The following is a 16,530-nucleotide window of genomic DNA, read 5'->3' as shown; positions in this document are numbered from 1 at the left end:
CCCAGGAACTCCTTCGATTGCCCAAACATCACTCCAAATCACTTAGACCAGGGGCAGGTAAGTTCTGTCTTAGAGAGCCACAATCCTGCAGAGTTCAGCTCCAACCTTAATTAAACCTGAACAAGCTAATCAAGGTCTTCAGGTTTACTAAGGCTACAAACAGGTGAGTTTCTTTTTACATTTTTTCAGTGTTGGAGCTGAAATCTGCAGGACCTCAACTCTCTAGGACCGAACTTGTCCACCCCCGACTGTACCAGGGATGTGGCAGTAACTCCTAGTCATGTTCTTGATCTTGAAGTTCGCTGAATGATTGTTTATATAGATCTCACAGAAAGATGTGTCCCTCTATAAAACGTTTGTAGCATTCAGATGATTTACTGTGACTAAGAGTCTCACCGCGGTACTGTGTTTGAAATGCTCAGTAAATCTCCACCTTCATTCATAAGAAATTTCATCAGTCGGGTTGACTTTAACACCCCTCATAATTAGAAATACCTATAAACTTTATCTATATTTGTTAGAGGAAATAAAGTTTGATGATACAGAATAGATCCAAATGCAAATGAGGGATGATGCTTTGTTGCAGAATGTATCAAACTCAATTTTATTACTAAGATGTCAGAGGAAAAGTAATCTTGTGGCGTCTGTGCTTATTGTACGGTTCAATCTGGGGTCTTTTGTTAATAATGACGTGTAAAAGCTTGGCCTGGTTGGCTGCAGTATCAGTGAGGTAAATAATGCATTGCACAATAAGCTTTCCGTATTTATGCTTTATGAAATTGCTCTTTGTGCTTTTCATGTAATTTTCTAACATCTAGGAACCCTAGTGTGGTGTTTGTAAATGTAGCTTTAAGGATATTAGCAGGGAAGCAACATTCTGACACACTTCAGCGCCTGAAAGCGTAGATTCAGACTGTTTCAAGAGTCATCTGTCTCATACAGGAAATCTCATATATTACGCATTTCCTCGCCAGAGGGCACTCTGAACACACACATCTCTCATTTCTCTCTCCTGCTTGCTTCCCACCTGCAGCATTCGCTCTCGTGTTGCCATTTTAATGAATAGTTTAGCCTGCTAAAAAGCAAGATAAATTCAACCAGGCCTAAGTTGCATTATGCAAATGCTTATTGATGCTAAAAAAATGTGCAAATGGTTCTAATTTCATGTTACTTGACCATTTGATCATGCTCAAATCTGTTACCATGCTTATCAGTTACCTTGCATTATAATTCATATATCATTACAGCTTGCTGTAACCACAAAATAAAATAGTGCAACAAAACACAGAGCGTATTTTAAATATATTTTTTAAATTGACAAGAGAGGAGGCTGATACATTACGTGCTGCAGGGAGATCCATTAAAAGGCACTTATGTAGTTTATTTGTGGGTGTGTTTAAGAGTGCGGGGCATGCTGTGAAATCAATAAAAGTGACTTTTAACTGCACAGAAGTGCTTAAAAAAAGTTTCCAGAAAATTTATTCTAAATTAATCTGATAAATGAGACAACTTTTGCATCAGGGTAATGTAGTCATTAATAGGGGTAAAGTTGCATTAAAATGTTCCCTAATGCTGATCCTGCTCGCTCCTGTAGTTAATCTTCTTATCTATTAAAGCTAAATAAATCTAAAGAATTGCACGGTTGCATAGTAAATTTTGTTATTGTGTAAAAAAGCACTTTTTCCGCTATAATTTGCATCTTACTTTTCGCTTCTGCTCATCTGTTCTGTTTTATTTAAAATAGGACTAATATTACTGCCTAGATACTATTTTGGCCATCATATGTGGTCCTGAATCAGATACAGGTCTTCGCTTGTTTGCAGTGCGACATCAGTTGGAACACTCAAACATTCCATGTCCAACTTGATATCTAGCATAATTTCACCCTAAAAAAAAAAAAAGGATGATGTTGCAGGATGATTTCAGAGGAGGATTTAATTTAATTAATTCACGCCTAAAAATGAATTAATTAAATAAATCCTCCGTTTGTGGTGTTGTTGCTATGCCACCAAAATTAGTAAAAAAAAAATACAAATACATGAAAAAGGTGCAACGACTTTGTATCCAAGTACACATATTCAATATGGAGTTGGTGCCCCTTTTGCAGCTATAAAAGCTATTCCGTTCTTCTTGGAAGGCTGTCCGTAAGATTTAAAAATGTTTCTGTGTGAATTCATGCCCATTCGTTCTATAGAGCATTTATGAGGTCAGGCACTGACGTTGGATGAGAAGGCCTGGCTCGCAATCTCCATTCCAGTTCATCCCAAAGGTGCTCGATAGACCTGAGGTCAGGGCTCTGTGCGGGCCAGTCGAGTTCTTCCACACCAAACTCCTCAAACCATGTCTTTATAGTGCATGCTTTGTGCACTGGGCGCAATCATGTTGGAATAGAAAAGGGTCTCCCCAAACTGTTGCCACAAAGTTGGAAGCATAGCATTGTCTAAGATGTCTTGGTATGCTGAAGCATTAAGATCCCTCTTTACTGGTGATCTGCAGGGTGATCCTGGGTACAGTATATACTTAAATAGTGTTATTTGATATATATGTGAGTAATGTATTGCCTGTTACCCGTTAATTGGAATGTACCTGCATGAAGAAGCTGAAAAAAATGTCTCATGGACAGTCTGTAATGTGTAAACTTCCAAGTCATGTTGTAAAAGTTACTTCTAAAATCAAAATCATTTATGTGTGCTAGTATAATTTTTCTGTGACATATAAGTGTTTATAGATTATTAGCTAATAGTTATAAAAAAAGCCTCTTGGCCGTGAAAGCCATTCCGGATAAGTTTACTTAAACTGGAAAGAACTGTGTAGTTGACAGGAACACTAATTTCATTTAAAGTTGGACATTTACGTAAGCATTTTTCCACCACTGAAGTCAGCCTGTGGTAAAAGCCAAGTTTTTATGTCCTCTGTGTTCTATGGTCAACCTTAAATTTATTTGATGGTGATTCTGTTTATTTTTTCACCCCAGTTGTTGGTGTAGAATTGTAAAGGTGGGACATGGGGATGAATGCCCCAATACATGGGTAGTGGGTAATGATCGTTAGGAAAATAAAGGGTAGCTCTAACTTAGATTATTCTGTCTCTTAAGAGAACTCTGCTTGATTATAGTCTCTTGTGAGTTGATGAGGCTGTTATTTGACACCGCTGGAGGGCTGCATCTCTTCTGAGACAACACAGTACTCGTGCTAACGCGTAATCAGTGATCTGATGTACAAAAAGTTTGTTTAAAGCAGCCAGAGTTCAAGGGAAATGCAGTTTCTGTCCAAGTTTGTGATTAGGGGTTGTCAAAAATACACTGATCAGCTATAACATTAACATCAGATAATATTAACACTAATTATCAAAGATATACCAGTAAACTGGTGATGGGATCATGGGAACCCAAGGCTTATTTGTCAGCTTATTTGTTCGGATCTCTCATAAAAGCTAATGGAGCACAAATTACTGATAAAAGTTCATACAGAAAGGTATAAGAACATCCGGTGCATCACAGCTTGCTGTGTATGAGGCTTAGCAGGCAAAGAGTTCAACAGATCTGGCCTCATAATTCTTCAGATCTTAAACTGATCAAGGATCTATGGGATGTGCTGGACAAAAGTCTGGTCCATGGTGGCCCTACCTAACTGTTCAGCCTACAGCACTTAAGGGATCTGCTACAAACGTCCTGGTGCCAGACACCACAGCACAACTTCAGAGGTCTTGTGCAGTCATGCCTGAGGGGTCCGAGCTGTCGGATGTTGCTTTTGCTGAATTTCCAGAAACATCAAAGCTAGTCTTGGCATTCTGTAAACTTAATAAGGAGGCAGTTTATCCAATATTACAAAAAATATGGCCATATGATAGGAATAAGGACTACTACAAATGAAGCCATGGTTTTCATAGTAATGTTTATTATTTTTTTATTTATACTGCTTTATGTGTCTTTGTAGCGATGCATGTCGCTTTTCACGCTCTCCGCTTAATAGAGGAGAAAGCTGGAACTAGCAAAGGGGAAAATGCAGTTAAATCCGAAACAAGAAAAGAATATGATGACATTATGCATCACAATGTCCGTTTCATTACATTGTCCAGCCTGAGTACGCTCGTAATAAACGGAACTGTGTAGTGTCAGATTGTACAGAGAGAGACGCCTGGATCCATTCAGTCACTGTCAACTCTGATTTTTGGCACATTACACACGGTTTTGAATCACTGCATCGTATCATAAATATTGAGATTAATTTCCAGCTATAAAACTATCTCTAAAACCATCCATCATCACTCTTAGACAGAGAGGTAAATTTCACAAACATCTCAGCCGAAGTGCGTTATATTAGATGATGGACATTGAAGAATTTCCTTTCATGTCTAGGGGGAAAAATATCTTCCTTCCTTCCATCTTTCTAATGTTCTTGTAGCTGGTCCAGCTAAAATATTGAAAAGCTCCTGATGAGGTTTTGATAAGCTCATATTTTTCAATGATAAAGCAAGCAGCTAAGAGATTTTTCTCTCCTTCCTTTCTCCTGCTAATGTGCCTTTCAAAGGTGAAGTGTTATGTATTGGTCTTGCATGCATAATTGAATTGTGCAATCTGCTGGTTAACGCTTGATTTTGTCTGGAGTGAGAAATGATGGTGGAGCGTTCGGTGGAGACTCAGCGATCATCAATCAGGCCAAACATCAGCACCTGATGATGTAACGCACCTCATGTTCATTCCTGGGTGCTGAGCGTGGCGCAGGAAGCCTGATTACAGCACAGCAACATTTTTTACATTTTAAACGTAATTAGTTAAAAATAAAAAAATAAAATAATAATAATAATGATAAAATCTTAAACTGATACTGTACACATTACAATGATGTGTTATTTATAATCTAATTTGGTTATGCAATTGTTTTGTTAAATTATGATGTAATTAAATAACTTAAAATAACAGCATAAATCTAGTTAAATCTAAAACAATTTAAGACATGAACTCAGTTTAAAAAACCTAATAGATGTTTTTACGCAATACTTGTGCAAAATTCTATGTAAACAATTGCATAAAAAGATGAATAATTTGAATAATGAATAACTTTATACTACAGTAATTAGTCACCGAGAATATTTATAGTCACAGCATTTCACCTACAGATTATGGCTTTACTTTGAACATGATCTTGAAAAAGAGAAATCGTGGCTTTTGAAGATAACAAAGGAGCTGACTGAACTGGTTTGTATCACACAGGAGGACTTTCTTTCAGCTCAGGGTGGCAAATTGTGGGAGTGCGAGTGTGCATGGTGTCTGGCAGTGGAGTGGTGTCCTGTCCAAGTTTTGGCCCTGTCTTGCATCCTCGGTTCCCAGAATAGCCCCGAGATCCACTGTGACACTGAAGCAGTTACTGAAGATCAGTGATTCAAAAATAAAATCTAAATGAATATATCAAACATGACAGGTAAAAGATAATTGTTCACAAATTAGATATAATATAATGAGGGATGATCTAAAAAGCTGACGGTCACTGGTCAAATGCAAGACAAAGCAAGGGTTAGGTATTCACAATAACGGTACACAAAATTTTGCAACGACACAACAGTGACAAAACAGACAAAATAATCAAGAGCCAAAGCAAAACGTGTGCAGGAGGTAATAAGCCAATGACAGGTTGTGGGGTAGAGCCCGGATCAAAACAAACAGGAATGTATTGTCCCTGTTACCATGGGAACCACACAGTAACCGCTAAACTCAATACAATACATTGTCAATGTCAGTATTGTGCTGAGAATGAGGTTTCCGTCCAAGAATTATGCACTCGCTGGTGGTCCTGTAGTTCCTGCGGTTCTTTTCTATCCATGAATGGGTTGCACAGTAGTGATATCATACTTTCATTTGCAGTCATTTGCAAATCATTTTATCATTTGCAAATAAGTTGGCTCTTAGAGTCAGGACATGAGAGCATTTTTGGTAGATGTAGGCTATTAGGATATTCCATTTTTCAGGATAAGTGGAAATTAATCTTCTTAATGATGCACAGACACAGCAGGGAAAAATAACATTAATGAAGGGACGCTTACGCTATTTGTAGTGCTTTGCTGATTTTGCAATTATTTCAATAGAGTTTTAGAAAATGCTGTAGAAGTTAATGTTGTTTGGTTAATTTGAAGGTAGGATAAGACTTCTTGAAACAATTTCATCCATAATTAGGCAAAGATGAACAATCACCCATTTTTGACTACTGTATATTGGAAATTTTATTTTCAGCAAGATGTTTGGGAGAAGAAAGACTGGGCTCGTATCAGTAACCTGAACCAAATGTCAGTTGGTGGTAATCCTGTGAAATCCTGTCTAGTGCTCATACAGAAAGACACTGTTGTCTCTAAGAGCGTAATGGCCTTTCCTGGAAGGTAAACAGGGTTTATGTCGTTTGTGGTATTGTAAGGACATGACGAAGAGGCAGGTCTTAAGTGCAGAAATATTTTTATTAAACTGTGGTTAAATTAGGACTGAGTAATAATGAGATATGGATGTCACTAAATAAAATAATAAATTAAGGTATAAACAGATGCAAGACAAAAACTGTGGTAAACACCGCGGCTAAAAAAAAAAAGGTAATAGCAAACTCACCACAAAACACATGTGAACGATTGTCGAGATACTATAAAGCAGGAAACAACAGAGAACACCAAATGCCTAATATTACTCCCACAAAACATCAAAGCCCATGTGGCATGTGGTGCTTAGAGACAGCCCTGCATGTAAATCACTTTTTCTTCTACTAACTGACTGAAATCGTGTTATGAAGCTTTACTAAACCTTTTAAAATAAGAAAAAAAACCCACCATTGCCATTATTGAAATTATGGTAAAAACTGCAATTGGTTGTAGGCAGAATTCCCATCTTGCATCCTCTTGATCATGTCCATTTTTTCTAACTATTGTAATTACAAATGTGCTTTGATGTCTTGGTCGGCGATACTACACTTTTCCCAAAATCATTTCCCAAACTAATTTGATAACAAAAAGAACCTTCATACATGCCAATTTCTGGTTGACTCGGAGCAAATATTAGTTTGGTGATAAAAAAAAAACATTTTTCACAGTTCTTATTTTGCCCTTTGAATGACCCCATTATGCTTCGCTGTTTTTCCAGCCTTTTATCTGCTCTACACGTGTAGAAGATGAGTTCTGCTTAAATATTTACCCTGGATATCTTTAATGGCATGGGATGTTTGCTGTTTGTTGCTTCGCACATTTCTGGGGAAGTGGAGATCAGTTTGTCCATGGAACTGAATGGCAAAAACAAGAGGAGGGAATGTAGGGCGAGTGTTAGCCATGATGTAGTTGTCTGTGGTTATTAGGGGAGATATCTCTGTCCTATAAACAATTAGTATTTTGCTTGGTCTTTTTTCCTGATGCTATAATCCGGGCCAATCTGGCAACCATTTTCCTGTGAGAAATCATGACGATTACATGATCAGAGCCACAACCAGAGGAACTGAACCAGTCATGGGTCAAAGGAGGTCACAAATTTCATCTTTTTTTTAAAAATGTTTCTCTGTTTTTTCCCCTTCTTTCTCAGCCAGGAACTTCACTCCAATGTAAACTTCACCTACTGTGCCTCTTTGCTGGGAACGGTGGACCATAAAACAACAAATGATCATGTTTAACACTAGTGCTGCTTACTCATTCTACTCCAAACAGACACGGGTCACAAATGACGTTCAGACAAATTTACCGTAACCACCATCATTGTGTACGTGTGCATGTGCTTTGTTTTTTAAAAGTGTGTGAATGAGAAAACTTGTAACTAACTAAAAGCTTCTATTGTTTATCTAAGGCTATTCATTTTGGACAAACTACACAATAGCAGTTTGTTTACGCTCATGTCTCATTCATTCAGAGAATTGATCCCGAAATCAAAACCACATGGTTTCTTTTACAACGAACTTCACAACCTCTATTCTGCCGCCGCTCATTGTCAGATATTTATCTCTTGTCTCTGTTCTCCTAAAATAACACATTTGTGTGTAATCTGGATGGAGGTTATCTCTAGAGCATCCTGTGATGAGCCTATTTTATGATAAGCACATATTTTAATGCCATTTGAACTCCAGAGCAAGTTTCCATCTGACTGCTGTAAGTTGTTAAAGTTTCCACATAACCGGGTTTAAGAGGTCAGAGCTATTGGACAGGTTACACATGGCATGTCCGAAGTTCTGGGCAGCAGATTTTATGGAATATTCCCTTAAAGCTGTGAGTGTTTTAGCAGCATTGTACTGAAAATCTGTCCTTGATATGGATAAATTAATAGTGTGTGTGTGTGGGGGGGGGGGGGGGGGGGTGAGCATTTCCACCTGGTCAGGTTTACAGTTTATCTGGAGCCTATCCTGGGACCATGGGTTATTATGTTGTTTTTTAGTTAGAGCCTGAGCTCTTGCATGTACAGTAAGGTGCACCTGCACTGTGATGCTTGACATAAGTACTTTTATTTGTAAATTTCTTTGAAAAACCTATTTATCTTGTGAGCTGTAAATGCAGAGGGCTATATCTTTTCCCATAGTCTGCAGTGATAGCTTAGTTTGTGTTAGTGACTCAAGGGTCGAGAAACAAATTTCTGCCAGAATGAATGTACAGTACATAATTTGTAAATCAATACCAATGATTATTGCCCAATTTCCAGTTGAAATTAAAAATCTGAAAGCGTCCAATGAAGAAATCTGGTCATGCAACTTTAAAATTGACAAAAAATAAATCCCAGAAAATGCCCAACCTTTACCACTTGCACTTGCTGGTAGAATCACAGCTGGATCCCGTCCAGTTTAATTTCTCTGCCCAGCATTGGAGTGGAGGATGCCATGCCATGTTTGATGCATAAGGCTTGTTTTTGTTTGGATGTGGAAGGCTGTACAATAGAGGTCTGAACACGATCCAGCCTACTCTAAAAAAGGAAAACGCTCTTGGACATGCAGGTGGATGATCCACTAGTGTCCTGATTTTGGATTACTTTTGAGCTGTTCTGGAGACACCATTGTGAGCAATACTAAAGTACTTATTTATTATACTTCAGATTACACTGAAAATCTGCAAAATTTATTGGAGGAGTTTGCTTTGGTGGGCTTTGGGAGATGAACACGATTGTGTAGTTAAAGCATCTAAAGCTCAACTTTACAAAGGAAGCAGAAGACACTAGTGACTTCTACCACCATCAAGGGAACAATGTATAGAGGGGGTGGAGGACTATTTTTCTGGGTGTATGTATCAGCAGAAGAACTGACCAGGACTAGGACACCATCTTGAAAGAATGGCATGTATTTTACTATTCTGTTAAGGCGAGTGTTGTCTTTGGCTGTGTGGTGTGCTGAGACGGCAGGGTGAAGTCATCTGATGCCAATAGAGACTGAACAAGCAGACTGAGAAGGCTGCTTCAGTTCTGGGAGTTGAGCTTGAGATTCTGGTGGATTTGTCTGGATATAGGATCATGACAAATCTTGTCAGACAATCTTTTTCTCTCTCTGCATGCAACAGAAGACGTGCAGCAAAAGACTTATTGTTCCTAGGTGTAGGACGTGGCTGCCGCATGAGATCCTTCTTCTTGCCGCTATTACAATCAAAAACTCCTCCCCTTTCTGTTTGGGGTATCACTCAGAATCTTTTATCAATACGCTGTCTTTTATCTCGGTATTGTCAATCACCTTTATGTTCAAACTGACATTTGTTGTGTGCAACATGTGATTATTACATGCACTGCGTGCAGTATTCTCACTCCATTCTTCTTTATGGAACATAACCATGCTGATGGTATAAGAATTTCACTAGGGAAGATTTATCTTATTTGAATCAACACTTTTTTAATTCGTGCTCAACTCAACTGTTGTAAAAATAGACATCATGTTCTGTATTCTGTTATGATGTAGAAAAACATTTCTCATGCACTGTTACAAATGAAAACTTTCATTAAGTTCATGAGAGGAAAAAAAACACCTGATGATTAAATTACCGTTTATTAAAATGTGGCTATAATAACATAAGTAGCATATATATATATATATATATATATATATATATATATATATATATATATATATATATGAATATAACTACAAAAGAAAAAATATAAATATATATTATATTTATATTAGTGCTGTCAATCGATTAAAAAAAAATTAACTAATTAATCGCACAATTTTTTTGCAATTAATCGCGATTAATCACAATTAAAAGACTGAAACTTTTTGGATATGTAAATGTAAATAATTAATGTAAACTCAAGACAATGAAACTATTTAAATTCAAATATGATTGTTTATTGGGATTTTTGTTTAACTTGTAACACAGATTTTCTTATGTAAACAACATACCTGCAATAAACCATCAATATTCTCCAAATTAACTGTTGGCTTGAAAGCCATATTTATTACAGAAATAAAAACACAGGTATGTGCCATTTGTGTCATTTGAATTTCAAAACAATCAATGCAATTTACATTGGTGAGGCCCTGTAGAGATTGTTTCGGTGGGGTGTTTTGCTTTTAAGTGATATGTCAAAGACGAATTACTTCTCTGGTATTTAAATTCGGCTTTGCAAAATGTACAGATTACTTTTGTTTTATCCACAGGACCATCCGGCAGAGTTTTATACTGAAACTTTCCGTCTAAAAGTCCTTCCTTGGTCTTATCCATACTACTTTGCACGTTGAACACACGTCGGCCACAACAGAAAATAAAAAAAACTGCAACCGCGTTAATTGCGTTAATTTTTTTTAATGCGTTAAATATTTCAACTTAATCGCATGCGTTAACGCACTAATTTTGACAGCACTAATATATATATAATAATATAAATATTATGTGACATCAGCCCGTGTTTTGTTTCTTAATTATTAGGCTATGAATAATATTCCAGTGCAAAAACGTTGAAAAATCTCGTATGAAAGCAATCAGAAATGAAACAAAGCACACGCAAGTTACTATTTATTGTTACTAGAGGTATATATTGAAGCAATTAGATGTGAATGTTCCTATTTTTAATCTTTATTTACCTCTGTTATTTGTGGAAGAATGCAAATAGCTAAGGCACTCTCAGGGGATTTGCCGTCATCACTTTAGTTTGGAAAGACTGTCGGGGGGTGTGATTTGTTCCAGAGGATTTCTAACGGCTGTCAGCTGCTTGTTTTTTAGTAACTTCTATTTTTACCAGGTTTTCTGTAATTTGTTTATGGAAATGGCTTTAGGATTAGATCATAGATGCTTTCCTGTCCGGCAGCTATGACTTTGTTGCTGAATAATAAAAGTTCATGAATCACGAAATGCTGTGTTTGACTGGCAGTCATGTATTAGCTGTACCAAAAGGCAAACACAATCAGAGTTATTTTAGTGCAAAGCCTCCAGTACAGAACTCAAAAATAAAAGATGCATCAGACACTACTGTCATAACAGACAAGTCATTCTGTTCTAGTACTTCCTGATTGTTTAATTATGTGTGTTTGTGTTGCAGGGCGCATCCTAGACCTGAAGACAGGGACGGTGAAGAAGGAAGGACAGCAGTCCTCAATGAGGATGTGCATGGGCTCTAGACGCTCCTTTATCTGCAGAATGAGGTATAGAATTTAAAGGCGAAACCTTCTTGAATAGAAGCATATTTATAGCAACTTTGTCATAAAAACTTTTGGGTCCACTTTCTTTGGAACTTTGGGCCACTATCAAATGAATTTTTAGAACCATCATGGAAATGTACATATCTACTTCGATTAGGATTTAGGGAGACACTATCATTGGAAATTTCAGAACCACTTACTTAGTAACTTTCAGAGCTTATTTCATAGCAACATCATAGAAACTTTCAGAACCACTTTCTCAGGAAATCTTAGGCCCACTTTGAGAGTTACCAAGTACACCTTGAAAATTTCCATAAAAAGGAAATCTTTTAGAACCACATTCATAAGAACATTGACACCTGCCTTCAAAAGAATTTTAGGAACCACTTTCATGATTTCACCCACAGAGATGAATCTTAGTCATGGCTTTTAGACCGTAAAAATAAGGCTCCTCTATTCTCACACACTGGCTTATCAAGGGGGTCATAAACTTTAAAAGGAACTACATAATGTGCTACTGGGTAAGACTGTCACTTTTGAAGTATAGTTTGGACAGTACAGTATGAAATACAGAAGACCCATAAGGTAGGTGAGTTTGGACACACTTAATAGGATGCTTATTGATAACACCTCACACACTGTAAAGCCTTCTTCACATTGAAAAGCTAGTAACTAGTAAAATCCTAGGCCTCTTTGTAATTTACAGATATTACAGTGTTGCTTTTTGTTAAATATAAAGATTGGCCAAAAACGTCATCACCTGGAACAGTCAAACTCACGGTGAAAGTAAGAGCATGTCACTCGCACAATGCAAAGACTGAATGTACATAGACTAAAGGTGTAGTGGGTGTGGAGCATCACAGAAAAAGGTCATGAGTCTGATGAGTCCCGATTTACCCTGTTCCAGCGTGTTGGGTGCATTAGGGAAGGAAGAGAAGCAGATGAAGTGATGCGCCCATCATGCCTAGGGACTGCTGCACAAGCCTGTGATCTAGGATTGCTTCTATTTGGTCTGCTCCAGGTTCAGCAACCTTATGTTCCCAAAAATGAGGTCAGCTGACTACTTGAATATACTGAATAACCTAGTTTTTCCCATCAGTTGATTTTTTTTGTTCCCTGATGGCACGGGCATCTTTAAGATGATGATGCCAGAAAACATTGGGCTCACATTGTGAAAAAGTGGTTTAGAGAGCATCTTTTTCACAGATGGATTGGCTACCACAGAGTCCAGACCGTAATCTTTGGGATGTGCTGGAGGAGACTTTACATGGCGGTTTAATTCTTCCATCATCAATCTGGATGGAAATAAATGTTGTGACATTGCATAAGCTTATCGAAACATGCAGTGGCGTTTGTTTGCTATAATGAAAGCAAAAGGTGGTCGAATTAAATATTAGTGTTTGTGACTTTTTTTTTTGGTTATGCAGTGTTTGCTTCCTTTAAACCTTATTTGACACTGCTTGATTTTATATTGTTTTCAGAACTAACAACATGTACCAAATGCAGTTTAAATGCTCCACAAGGATAAGCCTAGACCCTTTTCATGTTTTCTTCCATTAAACCTTATTTGAACCTTCATGTTATTCACAAGACGAGTTCAACTGAACCAGTTTTACACATAATTTAGCAATGACCTAGCAGTGTCTCTGTGATTATACCCAAAACTATGTCCCAAAACAACCCTGCATCTTGTCACGAGACGATACAGAACCTTAGAAAAATTCCTGTACTTCCCACAAAATAATAAAAAGGTATTTACTGATTGCGAGACCTCTTTGAATAATGACTAGCTTTCCGTTCTTGTCTACAAAGCCACGTTGTTTGGGCCGTGTTTGAAATTAGGCATCGTCTCTGTTTATTTCGCCTGCGTGTTTTTACATACTTGAGCGTGAACTAATAACCGTCAGGGACGTCATCCAGGAATGTGCATGCGTTTCAAATTTTATATATTTGTGTCCATGTTTCCAAATTGGCGTGTTTCCACAATGGCGTGTCTTGGTTGCGATGGAATGCAGCACTGATGAGAAGCATACGTCCGTAAAAACATTCCGGCTCGTGCCTGTAGACTACAGAGCTGTAAAGACCAGAAGTGATTATGTAATGGTAAGCCTTGCTGCATTTAGGCTTCATGACTGGACAGGGAAAAAGATAGGAATCTGTTTGTTTTTAGATCTGTACCTCAGGACTGCTGAATAACTTGTTTGGCTGTTATGATGAGAGGAAACAGTTACGTTACCTTGATGAGCATGACCTTTGGATTGGAAATTCCATGTGTCTGGTTTGAATTATCCCTGACTGGCTTAAAGAAATATCCCCAATACTTCGGGGACCTCATTCTGATGTGTGAGAACTTAGCAAAGACAAGTGACATAAGTGTGATTCGGTTTTAACAGGATATGTTTTAATAATAGATGTCTAGCAAGATGTTGTTTCTCACATTGCAGTGGTTCACAGTCAGGTTTACATTAAATCATTCCTTATTGGGTATCATGACTTGTTGTTTACTAGAGAATAGCAATGAACTAAAAAAAAAAAATTACCACTTATTTTTGTGACGTGTAGTATATGTTTGCTATTTTAACGCTAGAATTTTGAGTATTTCACTTAAATTTACCTAACCATTGACTTTTCACAATACAAAAATTAATAAAATGCTTTTCATCTCAGCCACTCTGTCATTTATTTAATAACGGCATTATAAATGCTGACAATGGTAGAGATTTTGCAGAATAGTCATTATCAACAATACTCTTCCTATGTCTTCCCAATCGTTTTACTTGGAGAGGTTGGAGAATCAAATTATTCCTAGAGTATCTCTTAGATTTTATCCACATCCTAATCCAACAGTGTTTGGCCTTCTTGCAAGTTAGCTTAGGTTAAAAGCATTTTTAGAATGAACAAATTTTGATAAGTTGAGCGCAAACATGCTTACAGGCTTTTAAAATTTTTTGTTTTCACACTTCAACCATAACATTAAAGCTAAGTGAATAACATTGATTATCGCATTACAATGGCACTCTGTCAAGTGGTGAGATATATAAAATTATGCAGCAAGTAAACAGTCAGGTTTAGATGTGTTGGAGGCAGAAAAAAGGGAAAGAAAAATTTGAGACATAGAAAGAGCCAAATTGTGATTACCAGACGGAAAACTAGGGACCCTCACCCTCATTTGAGGATGCTAGGTAGCAACCTACTAGGATGCTAGGTACCATGCTCTTGTGGGTCAGGGGTATTATCATTGCACTCTCACATGGATCATTGCGACACTGGCAAATCCACTTGAATCTGAAGTAGAAGTGGACAAAATGTGCTTTCCTCCAACTGAGTAACACTACTCCCTATCTTTGCATGATAGCCTTTGCTCTCCCTTGATGCAGAAGTGAGCTAAAGATGGATGGAATTTGGCTACAACTAACCTAACCTCCTTAAAAAAACACATTTTAAGGTGTTGACTCTCAGTCTAACTAAGAATCTGTGGAATGTTCTGGAAAAACAAGGCAAATCCACTGAGGCCCAACCTCACACTACACCTTCTGAGGTCTTGTGCAGTCCATTCTCTGACAGGTCAAAGTTGTTTTGGTCGAAACAAGAAGGACTTACACAATATTAAGTCCTAATTTAAGGGCCATTTGAAAGCTGTTCCCACAATGTTGGATAGGCATAATGGTGGTAGGATTTAAACTAGACTAGATTTCCTGAAGAAGCCCAAACATCTTTCAGCATGACAGTGCTCCTGTGTATATACAGTATAAGCCCATGAAGACAAGATTTGTCAAATTGATTTGGAAGAATTCAAATGGCTTGTATAGTGCTACTACCTCAACCCCATTGAGCACCTTTGGAATATACTGGAATGCTGACTAATCGCTTCTCATTGGTGTTGGTGACTGATCTTATTAATATCTCTGCTGTTGAATGGGCACAGTTCTTCACAGCTGTGTATTAAAATCTACTGGAAGTCCTTCCTAGAAGAGTGAGGTTAATAAAGCAGCAAACTCAGTGTTAATGTACAGTTTTTGTTCAACCATACATTTGATTTGGAAATATATTTTTTGTGCATCATATATTTTTTGATTACATTAAAGTGCTTTGTGATAGACTGAAAACTAGTTCCCAAGGTGGGCTCCAGATCCTTTGAGACAAACTTGGATAAGGCAATTACTGAAAATGAGTAAATGAATGTATTTTATAAGCTGATGAGTAAAGGTCTTGCTGCAGAACCCAAGTGTGGAAGCTTAGTGGTGGTAGGATTTAAACTTGCGTACTGTACTTCAGCGTGCATTCACCATAGCATGCAGGATCCTCTTAAATGAACCCACTTTGCCTCAGGTCACCGTAGATTCCTCCATCCATCCATACATACATCCAAACCTGAGCTATAATCAGTTAGTGTATTTCACTCAATGTGTTGTTTAATGAATTACTTTTTCATGCTTAAACATGAAAAAAAAAAAAGAATTAAATATATTTTTAAATGTTCAGTGTTCATGGGATAAATCTAAGGAATTAATTCCAGCAATTCCTAAAATATCTTTGCTTTTGAAACAAGTAGATTCTCTCCCATGGGTTACATTTAATGCAGTGTTATTTTTTATGTTGTTGCTTTTGTGTTTTACAACGTCTTCATGGTTCATTTTATCTGTTTATTATGATTTCAGGTGTGGCAGTGCTCCTCTGGATCACATCTCTCTCAACCGTCTTTCAAGCATGAGGAAGAGATACAGGCAAGAATATATACACACAAATTCCATGCATATGCCAATCCTTTTCTCCACCTTTGCAGCTATACCAATTTACAAAATATGAATCAAAAAAGTTTGAGGACTTATTAAATGTCACCAATTTCTTATAACATTAGTTTCACTAAAAAACCAAGATCAGCATTTAAACAATACAAAATAACTTCAGATATAAGAGTTTAACATTTAACTGAGCAGCAGCAGGTATCTCTGTCATCATTATTGTTTCTTAA

At 37.3% G+C, this 16,530-nt stretch overlaps 1 protein-coding gene across 7 annotated transcripts in view; it reads left to right on the top strand.

Moving 5' to 3' along the window:
• arnt2 (aryl-hydrocarbon receptor nuclear translocator 2) overlaps window positions 1-16,530 on the top strand; it is a 129,242-nt gene that overhangs the window by 28,943 nt on the left and 83,769 nt on the right. For all 7 annotated transcript variants that reach the window (XM_053513081.1, XM_053513080.1, XM_053513077.1 and 4 more), the window contains 2 exons: window positions 11,459-11,561; window positions 16,217-16,282. In XM_053513081.1, coding sequence (XP_053369056.1) covers window positions 11,459-11,561; window positions 16,217-16,282 — 169 coding nt within the window. The remainder of the gene's footprint in view (window positions 1-11,458; window positions 11,562-16,216; window positions 16,283-16,530) is intronic.

This window comes from Clarias gariepinus, chromosome 15, assembly GCF_024256425.1.
Source record: "Clarias gariepinus isolate MV-2021 ecotype Netherlands chromosome 15, CGAR_prim_01v2, whole genome shotgun sequence".
Classification (NCBI taxonomy): domain Eukaryota; kingdom Metazoa; phylum Chordata; class Actinopteri; order Siluriformes; family Clariidae; genus Clarias; species Clarias gariepinus.
The sequence above is the reverse complement of the archived record's forward strand: the minus strand, read 5'-3'. Positions and strand labels throughout refer to the sequence as shown.